Here is a 23,072-nt window from a genome sequence, read left to right as displayed (position 1 = left end):
GGAAGTAATATGATTTTGTTATTTCCAAATTCAGTTTGTATTGTTTGGATTGTGTTAATGCAAATCCGATATTAAAAAAAGAAAAAAAGAATTAACAGTAATATAATCAAGGGAGAAATGAGTAATAATTATAAATAATATAATTAATTTGTTTTGATGGAAAGAATAAATTGTAAAATAAGAGTGGATTAAGCTAAGATTAAACCTATAAAAAAATGGCAAGACAAAACTTAGAAAATGAGTTTGTACATTGATTTATGGACTACTACTTGTGCAAAAGAAAATAAAGAAGATGAAAACATGAAGCTCTTCAGTAGCCCTGGATAGCTGGCGGAGGTGGTGACTGGTATTGTGCGCCCAAGTTATCCGGGAGTTGGATTGGTGCGAAAGCTGCAGAAGGCGGCGATAGCTGCGGTGGTGGTGGTGGTGAGAAGACTGGAGGTGGTGGGGAGTGTGTTGGTGGTGGTGGTGAGAAGACTGGTGGTGGTGGTGGGGAGTGTGTTGGAGGTGGTGGTGAGAAAACGGGTGGTGGTGGTGGTGGGGACTGTGTTGGAGGTGGTGGCGAGAAGACGGGTGGTGGTGGTGGGGAGTGTGTTGGGGGTGGTGGTGAGAAGACGGGTGGTGGTGGTGGGGAGTGTACTGGAGGTGGTGGGGAGAAGATGGGTGGTGGTGGTGGGGAGTGTACTGGAGGCGGTGGGGAGAAGACGGGTGGTGGTGGGGAGAAGACTGGTGGTGGTGGAGAATGGACAGGGGGTGGAGGGGGGGATTGCACCGGTGGTGGGGGTGGAGAGTGGACAGGTGGTGGTGGAGAGAGGACAGGAGTTGGTGGTGGTGGAGAGAATACGGGTGGTGGAGGTGGTGATTGCACCGGTGCGGGTGTGGTTGGTGGAAGAGATGAAGCGGGAGGAGGAGGAGAAGGTGGTGGTGGAGGTGGTAGTGAATAAACCGGTGGTGGTGGCGAAGGAAGTGGTGGCGGTGGTGATTCGTACACTCCACCTATTGTAGGCGGAATCGATATCTCGGATTCAGGAGGAGACGTCTTCTCGGAAGTTGATGGTGCCGGAGCCTTTGTTCCTTCTGGAGTTTTCGGCATCTTGGGTGTAGGTGCTTCTTTGGGCGTTGGAGCCGGAGCTGGCTCAACCTTTGTTGGTGGTTTCACCGGTACCGGACTTGGCGTCTTCGCCGGAGCTTCTGGCTTTTTCTCAGATTTCCCGGGAGCATCTTCTTTCGGGGGTGATTTCACCGGAGCATCTTCTTTCGGGGGCGATGGAGTTTCTTCTTTAGGAGGGGATATCTTCGATTTCGATGGAGTTTCTTCTTTAGGAGGCGATGCCTTTGATTTCGATGGAGTTTCTTCTTTGGGAGGAGATTCGTTCGATTTCGATGGAGTTTCTTCTTTTGGAGGAGACCCGTTCGATTTCGATGGAGTTTCTTCTTTAGGAGGAGAACCCTTCGATTTTGATGGAGTTTCTTCTTTTGGAGGAGAACCCTTCGATTTCGATGGAGTTTCTTCCTTGGGAGGAGACACCTTCGACTTGGATGGAGTTTCTTCCTTAGGGGGCCCCTTCGGTTTAGATGGCTTAGGTGCACCTCCATCAGAGGGTGCTCTGCACGCGACACTGCAATCGACCTTCTTGCTCAACACTGATCGGCACTCCTTTTCGGATCTCTGGTTTTTCTCCCCCGGGAAGCAATTCTCCTCCTCGTCGATCACAACCTCCGGCAAGGCACTCGGATAGCAATCTTCATCCTTGTCCTCGAAGTAGTTGTACGAGTACGTGAAATTTTGCAAGCTCGGCAAGCTGCAGACGCTGTCCGGCACCTTGCTCCTGAACTTGTTCCTCGCAATGTTGATAATCTCCAAGCTCTGCAAGTACTCCATACCCCTTGGCAAATCTCCGAAGAAGCTATTCCTGCTGATATCGAAAACCGTAGTGGTGTTCAACAACGTGATCTCCTCCGGCAAGCAACCGGAAAGATTGTTGTGCGACAATATCAACTCGTCCAAATTCCCCGCCATGTTGCCAATGCTCTTCGGAATGCAACCCACCAACCTGTTGTCGGAGATCACCACCACCGACGCCGGCGAGTTCCCGAAATTCTCCGGTATGACGGACGTGAACCTATTGTGGTTCAAGAAGATCGCATCGAGCTCCTTGTCAAACACCTCGGGGGGCAACGGACCCTCAAAGTCATTATACCTAAGATCGAGGTACTTAAGCTCGGGAAGCGCAAGGACCACCTTGGGAAACGGACCCACGAACCGGTTATTGCTCAGATCGAGCTCGTAGAGGATCTTCAGATTCCTAATGGTGTCAGGCACCACCCCGCAGAAGCGGTTCGAGTTCAGGTGGAGGAGGCTGATGTCACCTAACTCCCCGATCTCTTCGGGGAGGTGGCCCGCGATGTCTCCGTGGTTCAGGTCGATACCTGCAACCACGGTGACGTTAGCGTCGTCCAGCGCCTGCTCGCAGAAGACGCCGTTGTAGGCACAGACGTTGGGGCCGACCCAGTTACCCGTGAAGTTATTCGGGTCGGAGTAGATCGCCATCTTCCATGCTTGGAGGGCTTTGTAGGCCTTCTCGAGCCTCGGGTTGCCAAACGTGAGATTGCAATCGATGTAGGCGTTGTAGCCATCCGGGAGATCGCGATCGAAAGTTGCGACAGAAAAGGAGAGATACGACACGAGGAAGAAAAAGCAGCCGAAAGCTTTCATGTTGAGAGGGTTTGCCATTTGCGTGCAAATTGCATGCAATACCCTCCCTAGGACAAAAGCCCAAGGCTGCTTATAGTAGGATTATGTTTGGAACAAGAACGAGGGTGTTATATGGGAGTGGAGGAGGATCTTTCTTTAACCCTACCTTTTTTTTAAAGGGTGGATACCCTTACTCTGCGCATCCCATTTTTTCACCACCCTAGGATTTTTTTCTACTGTTTAATCACCATCCAAGAAAATTACTCTAATTCCCCATGAATTTCTCTGGCCTCAAATTATTAAAGAAAATTAATTTATATTATCCACGAGTTTATTACTACATTACCCTAATTTTTATTTTATTTATATAATATATACATACATTAAAAGTGGTGGGATGTCAATCGGTCTCGTGCTCGGGTGCCTGCGAGTACCAAGCGGGGTGGGTTCCTCTGGCTCGAAGCAATCTAGTGAAGGGCGAATCGGGCATTTTAGCGTTCTCTTCTTCCGCGAGCTCTTCGGATGTTTTCGGCAATCCGTCGGGAATTGGGCATGGATTTTCTGCTCGTGTGTTTTCGATTTTAGTCGGCTTGTGTGAATCGGTGCTTTCCTTTTTCTCTTTGTGAATGGCTGCAACTCCGTGCACGCATCCGATTAGTGATTTTACTCCACCGGCTTCCATTATCAGCTTTTCTACTTCCTCCTTCGGTGCCTCTTTCTGAATCATAATAATAATCATTTAATTTAAACCATAAATATGATGCTGAAATAATTCAAGAAAAAAGAATCCGAGTTCTTTCGATTTTGAAAAAGAAAAACTACTTACTTCAAGATCTTTGAGTTCAAAATAGGCCTCCCAGCAGCTATAGGAATCGTCTCCATCGAGCGTTACACAGTAATCTGAAACGAGTCGAATCGAGATAAATGATAAATATATTACAATACATATCATTGAAGAAGAGATCAAATTAGTACAGCTTAACTATTAAACACATGTATATATACTCGGACTTAACGCATTACCACTATTCAGTTGTATTGACTCGACTCGTAAGTCATTCGGTTGACAAAACCCCATCCTTGCTCAAACCAGCTAAAAATTGAAGCTCGCAATTAAATTCTACTATTTGAATTACCACTATTCAGTTTTACTGACTCGACTCGTAAGACGTTCGGTTGACAAAATTCGTCCTTGCTCAAACTAGCTAAAATCGAAACTCCCAATTAAATTCTACTATTTTAATTTTCCCTTAAAACTATATCTTAGTTTTGTAAATTAGGAGGTTTTATACAGACAAATCATATAACAATAATAATAAAATTTAACAGATTTAATACAAGACCTAATCTAAGGAACCGACTCCAATTGACATCTAATTCAAATTAATTGGATAATACAGTAGAACCTCGACAAAATTAATTTAATATTTCACTAAATTAATCACTAAATTCTACTATTTCAATTTTTATCCTTAAAAGTTAAAACTATATCTTAGTTTTGTTAATTAGGAGGTTTAATACAGCCAAATCATATAATAATAAAATTCAACAGATTTAATAAAAGGCCTAATCTGAGGAACCGAATCCAATTGACGTCTAATTAAAATTAATCGGATATAAATATACGGTAGAACCTCAATAAATTAATTTAATATTTCACTAAAAAAAATTACTTTAATCTAATACAAGTATTATTAAATAATAAAATAAGAAGTCAATACTAAAAAAACACTTGCCTGCAATTTGATTTTCAGATTTCTGAATCAAAGGGGGTTCCTTAAAGGAAGCTCTATCAAACTTGTTTCTGCTGAAAGGCTCCAGCTTCGGTATCGATTCATCGTTTCTCGAAACAGAGTAACAAACGGCGGAAGAAACCGACGCAGAGCTTCGCGAAGCAGCAGCAGGTTTCGAGTAATGGGGGAAAACATTCGGTTCAACGAGAAAAGTGCGCATCGAACAATTCAATTGAGCTGTTTGAATCATCTCTTCTTCTTCGAATTTTGTTTTAATGATTTTTTTTAGTGCGTGTTTGTGTGTGTTATAAGGAGAGGGTTGTGTGTGAATTATGATCAACTTGTTGGGAAAGGAATCAAACGGAGAAGTGGCGGATAAGGATGAGATATTTTTATATTGTTTTTTTTCTTTGACATTTTAAATGGTGGGGTGATACTGAGGACTGGTGTTCAGGCAAGGAAGATGACGGACGGATCTCCACCGTTCGTGAGATGAGAATTGATTTATCTGATTAAAAATTCATTTTAGCACTTTGCACCCTCGAAAAATAATAATAGCACTTTGCACCCTCAAAACACAATAAATCATTCACAATGCACCCTCAATTGAATAATAAAGGCAATTTTATTTTTCATTGGTGTTTTTCTTTTTAGGGTACAAAATAAAAAAAAATTGTTGTTTTCTTGAACCTCAAACCTAATTTCGAGCGGACAAAGTGCGAAAAAATAAAAATTACACCGGATTATTTAAAAAAAACTACATTATCTTACAAAAGAAAAAAAAAAAAAAAATCTTTTATCACTAAATTATTCGATTGTGGATCTTTTATGTCACTGTTTGTAAAATATTAGGTTAAAATATTTGGAAGAAAAAATATTTTTCAGATAACTTGATAACGTAATAGCTGAATGATTTTTTTTCGTAAAATATTTTATTTTGATAAAACAATATAATTTTTAAATATGTTGATGGAATGTATTTTTATTTTTGAACTTTATAGTTTTAAAATGATTGATGAATAAAAAAAATATTTGACATTTGGCATCCTAAAAAATATCACTACAAATATTAAATTTATATTTTTTAGCTTTAAAAAATCATTTGGGGTGCATTATGCATGATTTATTGTATTCCGAGGGTGCAAAGTGCTATTAATTTATTTCAAGGGTGCAAAGTGCCAAAATGGTATATTTCAAGGGTGCAAAGTGGAATTAAGCCGTGTGGAAACTGGAGAAACAAACAACGGGCGGTTTTAGATGTTTCCATGGTTTTCTCTCTTTAAGATATTTTGGGCTGGGCCCCATCTCTTCTTATCCGTTTCTCCCTTGGCCCAAGTGTTGTAATTTTATTTATTTATTTTATTTTTCTGCTTTTGCGGACTGAGATTGTTCGTGCTGGAGTATTGTGAGTCGGATAACGGTTGGCAACCGACTTCGTCAATTGTCGAAACATATCGGTTACAAATTATCGACAACATGTCTATGTGCAAAAAGAAAAAAACAAGATGGTAGATACAAAATTAAAAATATTAGCAGAATAAAATATCATAAATGCAATTTAAATATTACTTGGTATAACTTTCTTTTTTTGTGCAGAGACAATTTTAGAATAAATTTTATAACTGATGTGAAACAAAGGTTAAGTAGACTCGTAATTTAGTTCTAGTAAATTATGCGAGTATCTCAAGGCCCAACAAACAAACATATGATAATTACCATAAAAAGGCACCAAGTTATGGAATTAAAGGTATCTATTTAATTAACTTCACTAATTAATTTGTGTAATTATTCACAATCAAACATTCCACAACATATGTTGGACGACTTAATTCTACTTTGTACCCTTGAAATATACCATTTTGCACTTTGCACCATCAAAACAAATTAATATCACTTTGCACCCTCGAAATATAATATATTATGCATAATGCACCCTGCATGTTTTTAAAAATTATATTTTTTTATCACAAAATAGTATTTTACGAAAAATAATTTTTTTTATCTATTTCGTTATCAAGTTATCTGAAAATCATATTCTTTAAAATATTTCTACCTAATAATTCCACCAATTACAATGAAAATCTATTAATCGAATAATTTATTGATAAAAGTTTATTTGAATTTATTTTGTAAGAAAATATAACTTTTTTCAGTTATGCGATGTGATTTTTATTTTTTTTTCATTTTGTGCGCTCGAAATTAGGTTGGAGGTTGAAGAAAATAACAATTTAATTTGTTATTTTGCACAAAAAAAAAAAGAAGAAAACCCGATAAAAAAATGAATTATTCTTTATTATTCAGTTAATGGTGCATTTTGAATGATTTATTGTCTTTTACGATGCAAATGCTATTTTTACTTTCTGAAGGGTGCAAAATGACAAACGGTTCCATTGTAAGGGTGCAAAGTGGGATTAAGCCTATGTTGGACTACACAAGTAAGGGCAAAACCGTCATTCTCCCGACAGTACAACAAGGCACAGGCTAATGGTGACATGTAAAACTAACATTACGACGTCGTTTAATTTCCTCCACCACGTTCGTCCTCGTCAACAGTGATTTACTAGAAAGGGGAACCGAGATTAGGAGAAATCTCCAGCTAAGAGACGATCAAACAAATCGTATTTAATTCGGCCTTCTGGATTCAAGATAGCTGCTGCTTTTTTTTGTTGCTATTGTTATCCGAAATCGGGAAGAAAGTTTCGCGGATTTTTTTTTTTTGGTAAATTAGGTTTTTGGATTTTGCCAAATTGGGTTTTGCATCATTCAATTGTGAAATCTTGTACGTAAAATTGAGTTCTAGTCAGTAATAAACGGCACACCTAGGGTTTCGAGAATTATGAAGAAGGCGATGGATAGCTTACAAGATCTGATCGAAGAAGCTAAGCTTCGCACCGTGTGGTGGATTCTCTGTATATTCGCAGTTTCTTATTTCTTAACGCGTAAGCTTTTAATTGTTCCCTTTTCTTTTTTGCTTTTCATCTGTGTTTGAGTTACTGTGTTACGAGTATGACAATGTTTTGTGATCATATGTTGTTTTGTTAAACTGTGGTGTTTGGTGGAAGAAGATATTGAACTTGCCGTGTACTGGTTTAGTTTTAATTTTAGTTTCGTATCTTTCTTTCGATTGGGGTTTAATTTGCATTCGGTGATATTGTGTTTTTGTGAGATACTCGTGTTACTTCTTATCTATTTTGAAGGAAGGGAACTTTTGGTAGTTGGGTAGGATTGGCAATAGTTGAGTGAGATGATGGGGAGGAATGTTTTCTGGTAATGTAGATGCATGCAAAATGTATGAATTGCTCATAAGAGTTTATTATTGTTCAACTGCCATTTTATGTTTCTTCTTTGGTATAATTTCATAAGAGCTAGTTTTAGTGACTATAAATATCTCTATTGTTTATTTTTTTTGTTATGAGATTCGTTTTTCTTGGGAAATTCATCAGACCTTTTAACAAATTTTTGATGTATTTTTGTGGGACCTCTTCTGCAAGTAAAGTTTGTTCGAGCCTATTCATACTGTAGACCTAACCAGTTCTCCGGATATATATGTTGATTGCATTGCAGATACCAGTAAATCAATGTTAATGAATATTCCCATAGCCATACTTTTGGTCTCTGGACTAAGAATATTGTTGAATGAGGTTGAATTCCGATGGAAGGTTTGGAATAACAGACCAACATCCTACTTGTCGCACTTAGAAAAGAAGCAGCTATCTGTGAATGATTCTCGCCTTACTACCCCGCCTCCCCCGCAAAAATGGAAAAGAAAAATAGATTCTCCTGCTGTGGAAGCAGCTATTGAGGATTTCATCAACAAGCTTTTGCATGATTTTGTAGTTGACCTGTGGTATTCCGAAATTACGCCGGACAAAGAAGCACCGGAGTTAATACATGCTATAGTCATGGATGTTCTTGGTGAAGTAGCTGTAAGATTGAAAGAATTGAACCTTGTTGACCTGTTGACAAGGTATCATTTCTGTACTTCATTGAAGTTGTGAACTGGTGCAAGTCGGATAAATGATGATATGAGTAATTTGCTGTTTTTTCTTCAATTCTCCAGGGATGTAGTAGACCTGATAGGAGTTCACCTTGATCTTTTCAGAAGAAACCAGGCTGCTATAGGTGTGGATGTCATGGGAACATTGTCTTCTGAAGAAAGGGATGAAAGGTTGAAACACCATCTCCTAGCCTCTAAGGAGCTTCACCCTGCTTTGATATCTGCAGATTGTGAGTACAAGGTGTAGAAGTGTTCTAATTCAGACGGAATTGTTTGCTTAACTACCTTTTCCTTTTCTCTTGGTTAGTATAATGACATCTAACTCTTCTTAATATATAGGTTCTTCAGCGGCTCATTGGTGGACTTTTAGCTGTTGTGTTGAGACCAAGGGAAGCCCAATGCCCTTTAGTTCGATGCATTGCTCGTGAACTCCTAACTTGTTTGGTAGTGCAACCTATTATGAACTTTGCAAGCCCTGGGTAAGATATATTCCTCTAGTTCCTTTTGTTTTAAAGAGAAATCTTAGCTAGTTTCAGATTCTGTATAAAGGGCTTTCAAATTTTAGGTTGTATCTCATGCTTGCAACTTTGCCCCCTTGTCCCCCTTAAGTAGGCAACCATATTGTTTCTTTGTGCAATTTCCGTTCAGGAATGTGACCAATTCAGTTTCTTTTCTCCAGGTATATTAATGAGTTGATTGAATATGTTATCCTTGCCTACAACAGTGAGGGCTCAAAGGACGCTGCCACTGATCAATCACCTAATGTGGAGGGTCGTAATCATGAGCCCAGTGTTTCTGGAGACCATAGTCAAACCAGCGAATCTAATTTGAGGAAAAAAGTACACTCCGACAATCAAGGGGCTGATTTGTCATTGTCTTTGTCTCAGTCCGATCATAAAAGGGTATTAGAGCCAGGTGGCTCAGGAGATCTCTCATCAAGTACATTGCAGGATGACTTCACACACACACGAACTGAGTGGGCAAAAGGGTTTGAGGCAGCAACCCAGAGAAGAACAGAAGTTCTTATGCCTGAAAATCTTGAAAACATGTGGACAATCGGAAGAAACTACAAAAAGAAACTCGAAAAGAAATCTGCTCCAGGAATTCAGGCTGCTGAAGTTACATATTTGGTCAGCGGAACATTTCCTACGAAACGTTTGGTCAGTGAAGTGCCAAAACAGAAGCTTGAAACATATGTTCAGATAGAAGACAAAGTTTCTATGCAATTACCACCCAGGCCCCAACAGGATAGTCGAGCCGCTGGTCTCAGTATTAATCCTTTAAGCAGTTCCCAAAAGCTTAATGATGAGGTGTTTCCAAAAGGAAGCTCTAAATTTGATGAACTGGAGAATACTGCTGCTGTTGTTTCCCATGAAAATAGAAACAAGCTTAAAAGATCAAACAGCACTTCTGACTTGAATGTTCAGTCAAACTTGGAAAATATGTTTGTTAGTAAAGACAGTACACCCATCATTAATGAATACTACAGTGCAGATGGGAAGAAACTTAATGTACACAGTCTGATGAGCCATTCAGACATGGGATTACGTCGTGAAGGCCTTCAAAATCCAAAGCTTCGATGTCGGGTAAAACCACTGATTTCCTTTTTGTGGTTCATAAATTACCGAATTTGACCTTGTATGTGTTTCAAATGATCATGTTATTAAAGATGAGTGGTTTTAGATGCAGTCTTCACTTCCTTGTTCAAAAAGATAGTATTACTTATTTTTTATGATATTACAATTTAGATGAGGAACTTCTCCATGGAAGACTAGTATGTTAATTCAATACCGTTTTATCCTTATAAGGTTGATATTTTAATGTGCAATCAATGTAGTGATAACTTCACGTGCTATCGATGTAGGAAAAGTATTTCACTAGTGAATACTATAAAGGTAATTGGCTGTATTACAGAATCACCTATATCTGACCTTGAGGCTTGAGATTATAGGCATACTTCTGATCACCTATATTTATTGTTATCTGATGATACTCTGTGCTTTTACTGACGAGATTCTTGATTGTGCAGGTCATAGGCGCGTACTTTGAGAAACTTGGGTCAAATTCTTTTGCAGTTTACTCAATAGCTGTGACCGATGTTGACAACACCACTTGGTTTGTGAAGAGAAGGTACGGGTTTTATTTTCAGGTTGAATGAACAATACTACTATTTTTGAAATGCATGTCATATAATTGATCTATTTCATCACAATGTTTGCCTAATCAACATGAGAAAGTTGTCGGATTAGATCAGGATTTTTCAGTCCATTGTTAATTCTTTTGGTATAATTATCTGCAGATATCGTAACTTTGAGAGATTGCATAGGCATCTTAAAGATATTCCCAATTATACATTACATTTGCCTCCCAAGAGGATATTCTCTTCAAGTACGGAGGATGCTTTTGTTCACCAGCGTTGTATTCACCTTGACAAATATCTTCAAGTATGATAACACGTACTCCCGTGATGGTACATAGATATTTGATTGTTTTGAATTTTGATGTTTTGACAATACTGTGTTTGCCAGGATCTCTTGTCAATTGCCAATGTTGCTGAGCAGCATGAAGTGTGGGATTTTCTGAGTGCCTCTTCCAAGGTGTGTATTAGTCTACTCAGTTAAAAACATATCCAGTACTTATGGCTTCTTAATAAATTTGTGGTTTTCTTATCAATGCAGAATTACTCTTTCGGGAAATCACCTTCTGTGATGAAGACGTTGGCAGGTATCTGGCTTCTCTTCCCGGACATCATTTAGTTGGCTACATGTTTGCCATACTGTTTATTGGCATTCTATAGATATTCATGATTTACGCCATTTTTTTGTTGCTGCAACAGTCATGGCATTTAATGTTAATTGTTGACTCAATAGATACGTTAATTGCATACTTTGACCTTAATCCCTTGACAAGTCACCGTACATTTTCATAATATACGAGAGAGTTTATACATCATGTCCATCTCTGATTAGTTTATCCTGTCTTTCTTTTTTTTGCTTCCAGCAAATTTTCAGTCCCAAAAGGTATATTTGTGCACATTGTCTTTGGGTTACAGTAAGTCCGACAGTGTCTGCTATTTGTCTATGTTGATAATACAACAAATTGCATGTGCCAACTTTCTTGGTAACACTTGTGTATTATTATGTCATTGAGAACTAGCTAAAAAAATGTATTTCCATTTAGATGGTTTATGAAATATATTTATTTTAACTATGACTACCCTGAGAGTCGGTTAAAATATGTCATTATAGAATTGATTTCATTGCATTTCACAAAAAAAAAAAAAAAACAATATGCCCATCGCCAAATATTGGTTAATGACTTGTCAATAAAAGAGCATTAGGCGCTTACATTAGCAGGTAGTCTTAATGTCTTTAGTTCTGCGTCTTTAATATTTTGAACACTCAGTTTTAATTTGTATTTACAAAATGCAATCATTATGAACTCCCCTTCGGCCATAACAGTCAATGTGGATGATGCTGTGGATGATATAGTACGCCAATTCAAAGGGGTTTCCGACGGCCTGATGGGGAAAGTTGCTGGCTCACCTTCGTCTTCTTTTGAACAAGCTTCTTCAGTTACAAGCAGACACCTGTCCTGGAACGCTGATGATATAAATAAATTGGCTATGAGGCAAAGTACCTCAGAGTCAATGAACAGTTGTTCTGACAATGATGAATGCGATAAAGATGTAAACCAGGGAGAACAGGAAGCGGAAGCTGCGACCGAGACTAATGGTGGTAATTCAGACTATGACCCACAGAGGGTTGTTAAACATGATGAAGATGTCAGAAACATGGATTCAGAAGAAAGGTTGAAATCAGAATCAGTTTCTGGGAGTAGATATCTGGAGTCAAGTCTGGCCTTAACATCTGTTCCTCAGGAGGATCCAATACGTGTGCCCCCAGAGGTAATGTGCATTCAGTTGTGCACTTTTCATGCCCTGCTTTTCATGTTTACTCACTGATCCTTCACACTTCTTCTCATGGTCTTGACACTGAAGCTTATGTGGTAATATTCAGCTAATATTATTCCTGGTCCCATAAAAAGTGCACAGTATACGTTGACTTCTCTTATTTTCTTGAAAAACTCAACCAAAACGCCCATTGTGTGATTATGTAGATATTTAAGCATAATTTTGCTTTTCATTTAATTTCCTCCATATCCTGTATTCTTTTAATTACAATATTTGGAAAACACGATCACTATTTATCGTATAAGTAGATTGAGTATTTATTTATGCTGATTCGTCTATCAGTGTATATTTTTTAAACGGTTTTAGCTATAGAGAATACTGTTCTTAAATGTTGGAGTTTTACTGTTCTCTCAATAGCATGTTAATGTTAATAATGTCAATGCTGGGGATTGGATATGTGCCTAACTTGATTAGTTGTGATTTTAGGCAAGGAGATAAGCTGCCTTATTGTTTCTAATTGTTACACACGATTCTCTTAGGTCCTCTATATCACTGATGTTTGCTCTTCCTTGCAGTGGACACCACCAAATTTAAGTGTTCCAATTTTGAACTTAGTTGATAATGTATTTCAGCTCAAGAGAAGAGGGTGGCTAAGGTGATACTTTCGCTTTTACACTTCTGTTTCAAAACTTGCTTAGCTGTAACAACTAAATGAGTAATCATATTTTAAAATTAATATTGATAATGTATTACAGGTATGATTTGTACATTTTTGGTTGATGATATGAATGTTTCAGTCATGTAGATTAGAAATTAGAAAAACATATAGTATGAAAAAGGTGTTGGAGTTCACCTTATAAGTTCATGTGCGTGTGATTTTTGTAGGAGTGATTAATATTGGACCTATAACTATATGGCACATAAGAGTCGATCTCAGAATCTGCACTTACAAGCTCAGCCCAATTCATGAATAGTTTCCAAATGTACAAAATCAGAATATTTGTTTGCGTGTGAATTTTCCTCTGAAACTGTTGATTATATTCACAGTAAATTGTACAAAATTTTGGACACCCCTAAATATTAGCTGTTTAATATCCTTTTTAACACTTCCCTTCACCCCACTCCCACCAAAAAGCACGACCACTCGCATAGAGTAACTTGAAAATTTAAACACAGCAATTGGCCAAGTGCTGTAAGGAGGCTCTTTTTTCGTCTCTTTTGTATTTTCCTTGAAGTGGCTAACTAATGAAACCACTCTGATACCATGTACAAAAGTCAGAAAACATGCTTGTTATATGCAATAATCATTTAAGCCTTAAGCCATATTCTTTATCTTCTTTAATTGTAGGAGACAGGTCTTTTGGATATCAAAACAAATATTGCAGTTAGTCATGGAAGATGCCATTGATGACTGGCTTGTAAGGCAAATCCAGTGGCTCCGTAGAGAGGATGTTATCGCACTAGGGATTCGATGGGTTCAGGATGTAAGTTACTCTGATATTATAAAATTGTGCAATTGCTACTTGTCCAGCCTTAGGACTTGAGTATTTATTTTATTTTATTTTGTAACTCAACTTCTATTGATCATTTAAATCTTCTATTTTTATTGAAATTTGTTTGGTTATTGACTTGTTCCAAGAAGTTCCTAAGCCGTTTCTAATCAATATCTTCTCATTAGGTTCTCTGGCCTGAGGGCACATTCTTTCTTAAATTGCGCACCCAAAGTCAACTAAATTATTGTGAAACTGCTGGGGTATCTCCACAAACTACAAAGCAACCAGGTGGAGTGAGGACTGCTCAAGCAGGGTCTTTCGAACAACAGCTCGAAGCTGCTCGCAGAGCTAGTTATGTGAAAAAGATGATATTCAGTGAGTACCTTGCTATTTGTTTGACGCATGTAATATTTTTCTTATATTGATTTAGTAATCAGGATCTTGAGAATAACCATTTACTAGTCAATATTTTTTGTATTCCCAAATCCCCCGTAATGCTTTCATATTGCTTCTCTTTTCCCTCACATAAAGTTATGTTATAATTTGTTTCTGTAACATCTGTGGCTCCCATTCTTATGCTTTCTCGCAATTTATGTATAGATAATTTAGAGCTATTTTGCTACACCTTGATTGCCTCAGCTCATGGTCCATGCATTTTGAATTTGTTCTCATCAGAGAAGATCTGAAAGAGGACAACATACCCTTGCAAATATCTGCCAAAATCTATGTTATTGTAGTTTGGACTTTTCTTTCATTTTCGTGGATGCTATTTATATTATTTCATTCTGACCCTTTTCCCACGTGGCAGATGGTGCTCCCACCACATTGGTCAGTTTGATCGGGCATAAGCAGTACAGACGTTGCTCCAGAGATATATATTATTTCCTTCAGGTATATTAACACCCTGCCCTCAACCCTGAGAATGCTATCTTCCCTATATAATAATCCATATGCATTTTTTTTTACAACTCAATTTATTTTGATAAACGATTTGCAGTCGACGGTTTGTTTGAAGCAACTTGGTTATGGAATCCTGGAACTTGTTCTAGTATCAATTTTCCCCGAGCTGCGTGAGCTTGTGATGGATATCCACGAAAAGAAGCATGCGCAGCCTGTGTAGAACTGATTTTTTTTTCTTTTTTCTTTTTTCTTTTTTCTTTCTAACTCGCTGTGTGAAGATGGTCGTAAACGTCAAAATTCATGGAAGAGTGTATTTGCTTTTGTGGTGGAGCCAACATAATAGGGATTTTATTTAGAGACTTCTAATTTGTTCGACTAGTATAGTATCATCTGGCTCCACCACTATTCGTGGATGCTATCGAGATTCAGTTTCTATTTCATGGTGTACAAAATGTACAGTAGCTTATGTACAGTTCTCCTTTTTCTGTGTATATATCGTAAAGAATCGATTTATCAGCAGTGACTCTCTTTTTCCAGAAAAATACGTAATTCATTCTAGACTCTGAATTGCAGAGAACCGAGTCATCCGAATTATAAAAAAAGGGTATTTATGATTTGGGATGTTTGGAACGAACGATTCAGCTCTAAAACCCAAATATTCGATCTTTGTATAATCATGTGCCATATAATTATTGAAGGAGCCAACAAAGTACATGCAAAATAGCCAAAACTGCACCTATTGTTCCACACAAGCTTTGTCACAAATTCATCGTACACCATTTAGCTAATATTGATGTCTAATGTATGCTACACTCGGTGAAATACACCAGATAGTCTTCCACCATTGACTTACATACGATCACATACATATATATGTGCATGTGTGTTAAAGATATGTATGAATTTTATACAGGTATACTTCATCGAGTGCAGCATAGAACAAACTGCATTTGTCTAACGCACAAACTCAGAACATGTTCTGAAATGAACTGGTGAGAGAGCCACGTAGATTAGAATAAAGGGCGTAGAGCGAGTATTGCCTAAGATTCGCCACCTCGTACCACGAGTTGAGCACGTTCTCGTTTTTGTCCGTACCAGAAAAGGCCAACTGTACGCCTACACCACAGTCGATATCCCCATCATTGCCTTTGCATTTGGAATTCAACACTGCACAATCAGTGTTGTTAAGGCACACGAGAGAGGGCCCACTGCACGAACTGCACCCAAACTTCTTCCAGAACAAGTTTTGAAGAATACCTTTTTGAAATTCAAGAACCTAAAAAAAAATTGTGTAAGTTATCTCGAAACGGGGTCTTTTTATTTATTTAATTGAGATGTGATAAATGATCGGAAACGAACTAGTGTAAAGCTGGTTATAGTGTGACTGCTGTCCCCAACAAAAACGGGAGGCGATCGAGCCGCGTACTGTCGTCCGGCAAAAGCCACCATGTAACCTCCGAATAAGCTCTGTGAAAATCAGAAAAAAATTTAACTAACGTTTGAACATTAAAATATCATGTAATTACAGAAATAAAAAGTATGTTATATCATTCTTTCGGTTTAAAATATCTACTTCTCATCCACACACAAAAACATGCACGAGAGTGTGTGTGTTATATCATCGATAGGTTTATTGCATTTAGCACCCTGTGTTTACTCCAATTGTCAAAAAACTCCACGTGTTATAAATGTTAACAATTTCCACCATATGATTCAATTTTATCAACAAACTACCCCTAAAAATGCACCATTTAGAGGTGTTTTAGCAATTAGATATAACACGGGAGTACCAAATGCAATAAACTCTATCATCCACTCTCAGTTCTCATATATATATATATATATATATATATATATATATATATATATATATATATATATATATATATATATATATATATATATATATATATATATATATATATATATATATTCTTACCGGATTGAAGGTGGTGCTATTGATAGTGAGGAGTGAAATCTCATCAACCTTAGGCCTAAACACAGCCAGCTGAGCACTAGTTCCGGCCAGAGAGAGGCGGCGATCGCACGGTGAGAGCTGAGTTTGATTGAAGAAGAAAGAGTCCTTTGAAGAAAATGCAAGCCCAAATGTAAATCCATCCGATTTCTGAACTTTCGTATCCGAACATGGATCGAACACGATATTCGTGTCTCCACCATATGCCGTAATCATCATCGTCGCAATCATCATCATAACCACTAATGTTATTTGCCCCACCATTGTTGCCCGATTCATCGAAAAACAACGTTGATTTGACCTAATATTTTCAGTACAACATCATTAACAAAGGGTACAAGCAAATTAAACAGAGAATATCATCATCCCTGCAAAACATGCGTTGGATCCAATTATTGGAATTAACAGAGGATCAAATTGCAAATTAAAAAACAAACTTCGATGTTATTTATATAATTACAGAATCGAAATTTGTAATGATCAATGTGTACAAAAATGATATATTTATATGAGAATTGGATAAAAACTCACCGAAATCAAAGGTATCTTCTCCTCGGTTATCTTCTTCAACCAATTTTGTCTGTTCTTTGAATTTTAAATATAATTAATTAATAAAAAAGAATCAGACAAGACAGAGGAGAAAAAAACAACAACATAAAACAGAGGGGGTTGATGAAGAAGGGTTTTCACGGAGCAAAATCAATGGAAACAAATGATTTGATTTGCATAACGTGAAAAAAGGATGAAACTTTTTTTTTTTTTTGGCAATTAACTAATTTTATTTACCCGTAATTAATTTACTACAAAAAAATCCGAATTAGAAAGTAGTAATAATATATATATATATAACGCTGTGCTATTTGTATCTATCTCTGTTTAATTAATTTTTCAAAGAAATTGGAACATAGGGTTAGGGAGAGAGGGGTGGATCGTACGTTCAGATTACGGTTATGAAAAGTTGGCGTCTGAAACAAGGAATGCCACGTCATCACGAGCGTGTTTTAGTAGAGAGAGAAAACGTTGTTTGGAATTTGGGCCTAAAGTTGCTTCTTTATTGGATTTTGAAAACCTTTGGGCCTTTTTATTGATTTATGGGCTTTTGTGTAATATTTGGACAAATTATCTGAAACCACGTCGTCAAATCTTGTCTTTTCTATTACTGCGTAATTTCTTCTTCATTTCATAGCATTAGGATTTGCATGTGAACTGATTACTTTGAGTCTAAAATCGAATCGTTGTAGATTTTCGATTAAAAAAATTATAAAATAAAAGATAATTCTTCAAAAGATTAGACTAAATATTAATTAGTCAAATATTAATGTTGGACTCATTTAGCAAAAAATTCACATTCAAACACAACAAAAAAAACATGATTTTTGAGGTAAACTGAATTGCCTACTCACCAACCCTCTTTCAATGCCTGAAATCTGAATATATAGGACCACATTATAAATTAAATGCAAAAAGAATTATTAATTTTATTTACTATTAAAATATTATATGCCAGCTTAATAATTGACTGACTTGCTGCATGAAATTTCAAAGGATGTACAACATCCATGCAAATAATTTTTTGTTCAGTTATGGTTAAATGAAAAGAACATGCAACCAACCCCAAATAATATATATATATATATATATATATATATATATATATATATATATATATATATATATATATATATATATATATATATATATATATATATATATATATATATATATATACTCTTCTTTTTTTCATATTTCATCCTCAACTTTTAATATTTTCTTTTCCAGCTTTTACGTTTGAGGATCTCGGTTTCGTGCTTCGTAAGCTGAATTAGGGTTCGACAGTTAGTGATAAAATCTTCATCAGTTTCTTGATCTTCTTAGGTAAGTTCTCTTTTTTTTTTTTTTTTTTGTCTGAATTTCTGCAGCACCCTTTTGTTAGTGATAGTTGCTACTTCGATTTTCAATTTTTTTTATATATATTTTTTCTGCATTTTGGCTGAATAAAAAAAAATTGAAAGAACATTATGCAGGAAAAAAAAATGATTTTCTCGGGTTTTTACAGATCTCGAAAATTTTGATAAAATCAGGATTTGATTTTTTTTTTCGAATTCGTTTCTGTTATTCAAGATTTACTATTCATTGCAGGTTAAAAGAAAAAAAGAATAATCAAATAAAAAATGTTGGGTAAGAATGAAATTGGGAGCCCAGACAGAAGACCCTGTTTCTTCAAGATCATGCTGCCTCCCAACTTCACTCGACTCGTAAAATTTTACAAAATACTCTCTTAATCTTAAATTTCTGTAACGAATTTCGTTCGTCACATCAAACCAGCAATAAAACCAATTAAATCTTTACAGCGAATTCCACACGACTTCAACGAACAACTATCCGACATAAACAGTAATCAGGCAACACTGGCTAGTCGTACCTGCGGAAACTGGGAAGTCGAACTGGTGAAAGACGATAAGGGCGACATATATTTCATACGAGGCTGGCCTGAGTTCGTCAAACACCACTCGTTAGTCCCCTTAGATATATTAGTCTTCAAATACAACGGAGATTCGTCTTTCGATGTGGTGATATTCGACAAAAACGGGACTGTAAGAAATTATCACCATCATCAAGAATCTGCTTCTTCTTTCCCTTCCTTCGAAAAGAAAATGCAAAGCTCTAATATCGGCTCGAAAAGTCTTGTGGTGAGTATTTAATTCAGGACCCACATTTCATATCGCAATTTTTTTAATTTCTTTTTTTTTTTGGATAAGATTTTCTTACTGTGTTTATGCAGCAAATTCCGAAGAAGTTTGCTACAGCACACCTTCCTCATTCGAAACAGAGGATTACACTAAGAAATTCAGATGGGGTCAGTTCTTCAGCAAGTATAATAATTTTTAGTCGCAAATATCTTGCGATTACCGGAGGGTGGAAGGAATTTTCTGATTTTAATTCGATCAAGAAAGGCGATATCTGCACTTTCGAGCTGATTGACCAAACCACAATGCAAGTCCACATTTTTAGGAAATAAGCACTTTTTTTTTAATGAATGTAGAACTTATTAACTATGATTTTATTACATGTTTTCGTCGGTTGGTAATATTTATATACTTGTGGGATGAATGTACATTACATTTATACACTTCATGCACTACTGAATTAGAATCCTTCAAAGTTGTGAAAATGAAGTAAATAGGTAACAGAAAACGACATACCACCATTTCCGTTTTTCTCCGTTTCTCCATATTCAATCTTCACCACCAGTCTCTGCACGAGCACACGCCATCTCGAAAAACATGAAAGCGATTGGCATCTTTAATAACCAGAACTCGAGCATACACTTTCGATACGAACTTACACGCAGAGTGGCAGTCTTTGCAAATTCGTAGATTTTTAGTTACCCGTATAACCGTTCCGGGTTTAGTTCTCATTAGTCCAAAAGCAATAGCCAGCTTCTCACTGTGGTGAAATAGAATATCTTTCTTCACATCGTTCGACACATCCAAGAACACAGAATCTGTATCAACCTCATACCCTTCCGATTTTATCTTAAAAATCAAGTCTTTTAAAAACTCGTTAATCTCCATGTAGAAAAGATGATCTTTCTGACTAGCCATAAACGTGAATATTTCTCCACTTATTTCGATAGAACTAACACCAGGGTTCTTCTTCAAATTGTTCGATTTCAAATACGTTCTACTCGTTCTTGCACAATCCCAATCTCCAGCCAAAGCATACATGTTCGATAGCAATACGTAATACCCGGCATCGTTCGGTTTCAACTCAAATAGTTTCCGAGATATTTCGATTCCCACCTCAAGATTCTTGTAAATTCTACAAGCGGTAAGCAATGAACTCAAAATCTCAACCCCTGGTTGAAGATGCATCCTCTTCATAAGCGAGTAAGCCTCGTTTACTCGTCCAGACCGACCAAGAAGGTCTATAACACATGCGTAGTGCTTTGAACTAGGAATTATGTTCCATAGTTTTTGCATACGATCGAAAATTTGTAGTCCTAGATCTACAAGGCCAGTGTTACTACAAGAACATAACACCGAAACAAAGGTTGACTCGTCTGGAACGAGACCTGAATTCTTCATCTGTGAAAATAACTCTATTGCTTCATTCCCACACCCAATCATGCCATAACCGGATATTAATGTGTTCCAACATGCAACGTCTTTTTCTTCCATACGTTCGAAACACGTTTTTGCATCTTCCATACTCGCACAGTTAGCGTACATGTCTATTAGAGCTGATCCGGTAAAAATATCGGCTTGGAAACCAGTTTTTATTACGAGAGCGTGTACACGTCTACCCTGCTGCAAAGCTCCCGAAAAGCTGCAACCTGAAAGGATCGTTATCAAAGAAACGGAATCGAGCTTGATTCCATCTTCTCCCATCATGTTATTGAAATGTTCGATGGTTCTTCTCCAATTGCCACTCTTTGAAAACCCTCTCAGCATCAAAGTCCAAGCAACCAAATCCTTCCTATCGATCTCCTTAAATATAGAGTAAGCATCGTCAACGAAATCACAATTTATATAGAGCTCCATCAAAGCGGTTTTAACTAGTGCATCATTCTCGTATCCAGTTCCGATTAGCAATCCGTGTATTGCACTTCCTACTCTCAAATCCGGTGAACTAAGCAAACTCGTAAGCGTAAAAATATCTCCCGAAAACCCTTTCCTCCTCATCTCGTTGAACATAGATAATGCTTCCTCCCCAAATTCATTCTCGGAGTAACCTGAAATGATTGCATTCCACGAGACAACGTTTCTCTCAGGCATATTATCAAACAGTTTCCGAGCGATCTTCAAACATCCGAATTTCGAGTACATATGAACCAAACCCGTCTCCACAAAAACATTACACCCAAAATTGTGTCTGATCCAATAACAATGCACTGATTTCCCTATCAGAGCCACCCTTAATTTGCCAAAAGCAGGCAAAACAGTCGCGATCGTTACCTCGTTAGGCCTAATTTCTCGAACCACCATCTCTTGAAAGAGCTCAATAGCTTCCGAGAAACGGCCATTCTTCGTGAGCCCGGATACCAGAATTGTCCAAGAAACTAAATTTTTATTCGAAATATGAGAAAATATTATCTGGGCTTGATCTATGAGTCCGCATGAAGCATACGCATTCATCAACCTGTTGCCGAGGAAAACATTGTCGGAAAGATTGGACACAGTTACCTGGGCATGAACTTGCTGCAGAGGCTTTGTATCTCTGAGTTCTTTGAGGATTGAAGCATGTGATGGATGGGCAGAAAAATATACAACGTGTGTTCTACAAGAAATTTTGATATTGAGCACAAACCGTACGTTTTGGCGCCAACAATTCATTTGCATCGAAACTTTGTGATGAATAAAGCCTCTGTTATCAGCTGTTTGAACCGTTTTAAATACCAATTTTGAATTTTGAATGCTCTGTTTCACGAACTTTTTTTTTCCCTCCAAATTTTCTGAACTGTTTTGTTAGCCATAAATTCTAGGGGTGAGTTCGGGACGGGATTTCGGGAATTCGGGATTTTCGGGATCGGGATTTTGGGATTCGGGATAGAAATTTTAAATCCCAATCCCGTCCCATATTATTAAATCCCGGTATATCGGTATCCCTAAATATTTCGGGAATTCGGGATTGGGATCGGTAATCCCATATTTTGCCTAAAAACTAAGAAATGTTGTATTTTTTTTTTCCATTAGTATTATTTTATACACTAAACCAACTTAAATATATTATATACATACTATTGTGCTTGCACTATTTATTTTTACCACAAAATTTGGAACAAATAAAATTAAAAAAATTTAAAAATAAGTTGAAACGATATATTATATTGTATTTCTCATCTCCTTGACTATATATATATATATATATATATGTGTGTGTGTGTGTGTGTGTGTTTATTAATTTTTTTTTTCTTTTTTCCTAATTCGGGATTAAAATATCCCGATCGGGATTGAACCAATTCCCGAATCCCGATCCCGTATTTGTTCCTAATCCCGAATCTCGTAATCCCGAATTCCCGAAGTTTTAGTCCCAAATAGTAAAAATCCGATCGGGACGGGACGGGATCCCGAATCCCGATCCCAAAGTCCCAGCCCTAATAAATTCCTTTTCTAGTGGACTGGGCCATAATTCCGTTAGCCATTCCGTTATCAAGCAGTTAAAGCCCAGATAATAATCAATCAGTATGGGCCTTATTTTTTTTAACACCGTTAGGCCCAGTTGAGGTACAAGCCCACATCAAATGTGTGGGCCATGGTAAGTAGAACTGAAAATCAAATCAATCTACTTTGTGCACGATTTTCGTTAAAAACTCGTTTGGGCTTGGTTTATTAACACGATGAATAACATTTCAATGTAATTGTT

The 23,072-nt window shown here is 37.2% G+C and overlaps 6 protein-coding genes across 8 annotated transcripts; 2 read left to right on the top strand and 4 right to left on the bottom strand.

Moving 5' to 3' along the window:
- Nucleotides 1-118: 118 nt before the first annotated feature.
- LOC105957364 (uncharacterized) lies at nt 119-2,860 on the bottom strand. Of its 2 annotated transcripts, XM_088823034.1 has the most exons (2): nt 472-2,829; nt 119-426 (listed from the first exon to the last, which is right to left on the bottom strand). In XM_088823034.1, the coding sequence occupies exons 1-2, from the start codon at nt 2,732-2,734 to the stop codon at nt 311-313; spliced, it is 2,379 nt and encodes a 792-aa protein (XP_088679160.1). In that variant the 5' UTR covers nt 2,735-2,829; the 3' UTR covers nt 119-310. The 2 variants fall into 2 exon arrangements, with proteins under 2 accessions (XP_088679160.1, XP_012836744.2); XM_012981290.2 differs by having other exon boundaries at nt 119-2,860.
- A 131-nt stretch (nt 2,861-2,991) lies between these two features.
- On the bottom strand, nt 2,992-4,896 carry MEE14 (maternal effect embryo arrest 14). Its single transcript, XM_012981530.2, has 3 exons — nt 4,432-4,896; nt 3,522-3,595; nt 2,992-3,413 (listed from the first exon to the last, which is right to left on the bottom strand). Exons 1-3 carry the CDS (start codon nt 4,676-4,678, stop codon nt 3,096-3,098), a joined length of 639 nt encoding a protein of 212 aa, XP_012836984.2. The 5' UTR covers nt 4,679-4,896; the 3' UTR covers nt 2,992-3,095.
- Nucleotides 4,897-6,888: 1,992 nt separating this feature from the next.
- Nucleotides 6,889-15,250, top strand: LOC105957594 (phox domain-containing protein). Its single transcript, XM_012981531.2, has 15 exons — nt 6,889-7,367; nt 7,993-8,395; nt 8,489-8,666; nt 8,765-8,904; nt 9,105-10,011; nt 10,455-10,555; nt 10,725-10,869; nt 10,954-11,022; nt 11,104-11,149; nt 11,887-12,332; nt 12,914-12,993; nt 13,687-13,822; nt 14,017-14,206; nt 14,640-14,722; nt 14,829-15,250. The coding sequence occupies exons 1-15, from the start codon at nt 7,265-7,267 to the stop codon at nt 14,949-14,951; spliced, it is 3,150 nt and encodes a 1,049-aa protein (XP_012836985.2). The 5' UTR covers nt 6,889-7,264; the 3' UTR covers nt 14,952-15,250.
- Nucleotides 15,251-15,396: 146 nt separating this feature from the next.
- LOC105957595 (CSL zinc finger domain-containing protein) lies at nt 15,397-17,558 on the bottom strand. 2 transcript variants are annotated; one of them, XM_012981533.2, is made up of 4 exons: nt 17,238-17,558; nt 16,671-17,007; nt 16,091-16,198; nt 15,397-16,007 (listed from the first exon to the last, which is right to left on the bottom strand). In XM_012981533.2, exons 2-4 carry the CDS (start codon nt 16,983-16,985, stop codon nt 15,699-15,701), a joined length of 732 nt encoding a protein of 243 aa, XP_012836987.2. In that variant the 5' UTR covers nt 16,986-17,007; nt 17,238-17,558; the 3' UTR covers nt 15,397-15,698. The 2 variants fall into 2 exon arrangements, with proteins under 2 accessions (XP_012836987.2, XP_088679145.1); XM_088823019.1 differs by having other exon boundaries at nt 16,671-17,074; nt 17,238-17,437.
- Nucleotides 17,559-18,431: 873 nt separating this feature from the next.
- Nucleotides 18,432-19,836, top strand: LOC105957596 (B3 domain-containing protein Os03g0212300). Its single transcript, XM_012981534.2, has 4 exons — nt 18,432-18,581; nt 18,846-18,961; nt 19,058-19,396; nt 19,489-19,836. Exons 2-4 carry the CDS (start codon nt 18,878-18,880, stop codon nt 19,723-19,725), a joined length of 660 nt encoding a protein of 219 aa, XP_012836988.1. The 5' UTR covers nt 18,432-18,581; nt 18,846-18,877; the 3' UTR covers nt 19,726-19,836.
- LOC105957365 (pentatricopeptide repeat-containing protein At1g11290, chloroplastic) lies at nt 19,756-22,158 on the bottom strand. Its single transcript, XM_088822945.1, has one exon. It carries the CDS (start codon nt 22,046-22,048, stop codon nt 19,949-19,951), a length of 2,100 nt encoding a protein of 699 aa, XP_088679071.1. The 5' UTR covers nt 22,049-22,158; the 3' UTR covers nt 19,756-19,948.
- Between the last annotated feature and the right edge of the window lie 914 nt (nt 22,159-23,072).

The sequence above is a fragment of the Erythranthe guttata genome, chromosome 2 (assembly GCF_056151865.1).
Source record: "Erythranthe guttata isolate IM_541 chromosome 2, IM_541, whole genome shotgun sequence".
Taxonomy (NCBI): domain Eukaryota; kingdom Viridiplantae; phylum Streptophyta; class Magnoliopsida; order Lamiales; family Phrymaceae; genus Erythranthe; species Erythranthe guttata.
Note: the sequence above shows the minus strand (reverse complement) of the source record. Positions and strands in the feature narration are given on the sequence as shown.

What these genes read in the sequence shown, in the direction of transcription:
- LOC105957364 (XM_012981290.2), bottom strand. Translation starts at nt 2,734, where the DNA reads ATGGCAAACCCTCTCAACATGAAAGCTTTCGGCTGCTTTTTCTTCCTC.
- MEE14 (XM_012981530.2), bottom strand. Translation starts at nt 4,678, where the DNA reads ATGATTCAAACAGCTCAATTGAATTGTTCGATGCGCACTTTTCTCGTT. An exon ending in ATCTGAAAATCAAATTGCAG is followed by an intron (nt 3,596 to 4,431) that starts GCAAGTGTTTTT and finishes GACTCGTTTCAG; the next exon opens with ATTACTGTGTAACGCTCGAT. An exon ending in TTGAACTCAAAGATCTTGAA is followed by an intron (nt 3,414 to 3,521) that starts GTAAGTAGTTTT and finishes ATTATGATTCAG; the next exon opens with AAAGAGGCACCGAAGGAGGA.
- LOC105957594 (XM_012981531.2), top strand. Translation starts at nt 7,265, where the DNA reads ATGAAGAAGGCGATGGATAGCTTACAAGATCTGATCGAAGAAGCTAAG. An exon ending in TTCTGAGTGCCTCTTCCAAG is followed by an intron (nt 11,023 to 11,103) that starts GTGTGTATTAGT and finishes TTATCAATGCAG; the next exon opens with AATTACTCTTTCGGGAAATC. An exon ending in CAATACGTGTGCCCCCAGAG is followed by an intron (nt 12,333 to 12,913) that starts GTAATGTGCATT and finishes TCTTCCTTGCAG; the next exon opens with TGGACACCACCAAATTTAAG.
- LOC105957595 (XM_012981533.2), bottom strand. Translation starts at nt 16,985, where the DNA reads ATGAATCGGGCAACAATGGTGGGGCAAATAACATTAGTGGTTATGATG. An exon ending in ATAGCACCACCTTCAATCCG is followed by an intron (nt 16,199 to 16,670) that starts GTAAGAATATAT and finishes TGATTTTCACAG; the next exon opens with AGCTTATTCGGAGGTTACAT. An exon ending in CTATAACCAGCTTTACACTA is followed by an intron (nt 16,008 to 16,090) that starts GTTCGTTTCCGA and finishes ATTTTTTTTTAG; the next exon opens with GTTCTTGAATTTCAAAAAGG.
- LOC105957596 (XM_012981534.2), top strand. Translation starts at nt 18,878, where the DNA reads ATGTTGGGTAAGAATGAAATTGGGAGCCCAGACAGAAGACCCTGTTTC. An exon ending in CTCCCAACTTCACTCGACTC is followed by an intron (nt 18,962 to 19,057) that starts GTAAAATTTTAC and finishes AAATCTTTACAG; the next exon opens with CGAATTCCACACGACTTCAA. An exon ending in TCGGCTCGAAAAGTCTTGTG is followed by an intron (nt 19,397 to 19,488) that starts GTGAGTATTTAA and finishes GTGTTTATGCAG; the next exon opens with CAAATTCCGAAGAAGTTTGC.
- LOC105957365 (XM_088822945.1), bottom strand. Translation starts at nt 22,048, where the DNA reads ATGCAAATGAATTGTTGGCGCCAAAACGTACGGTTTGTGCTCAATATC.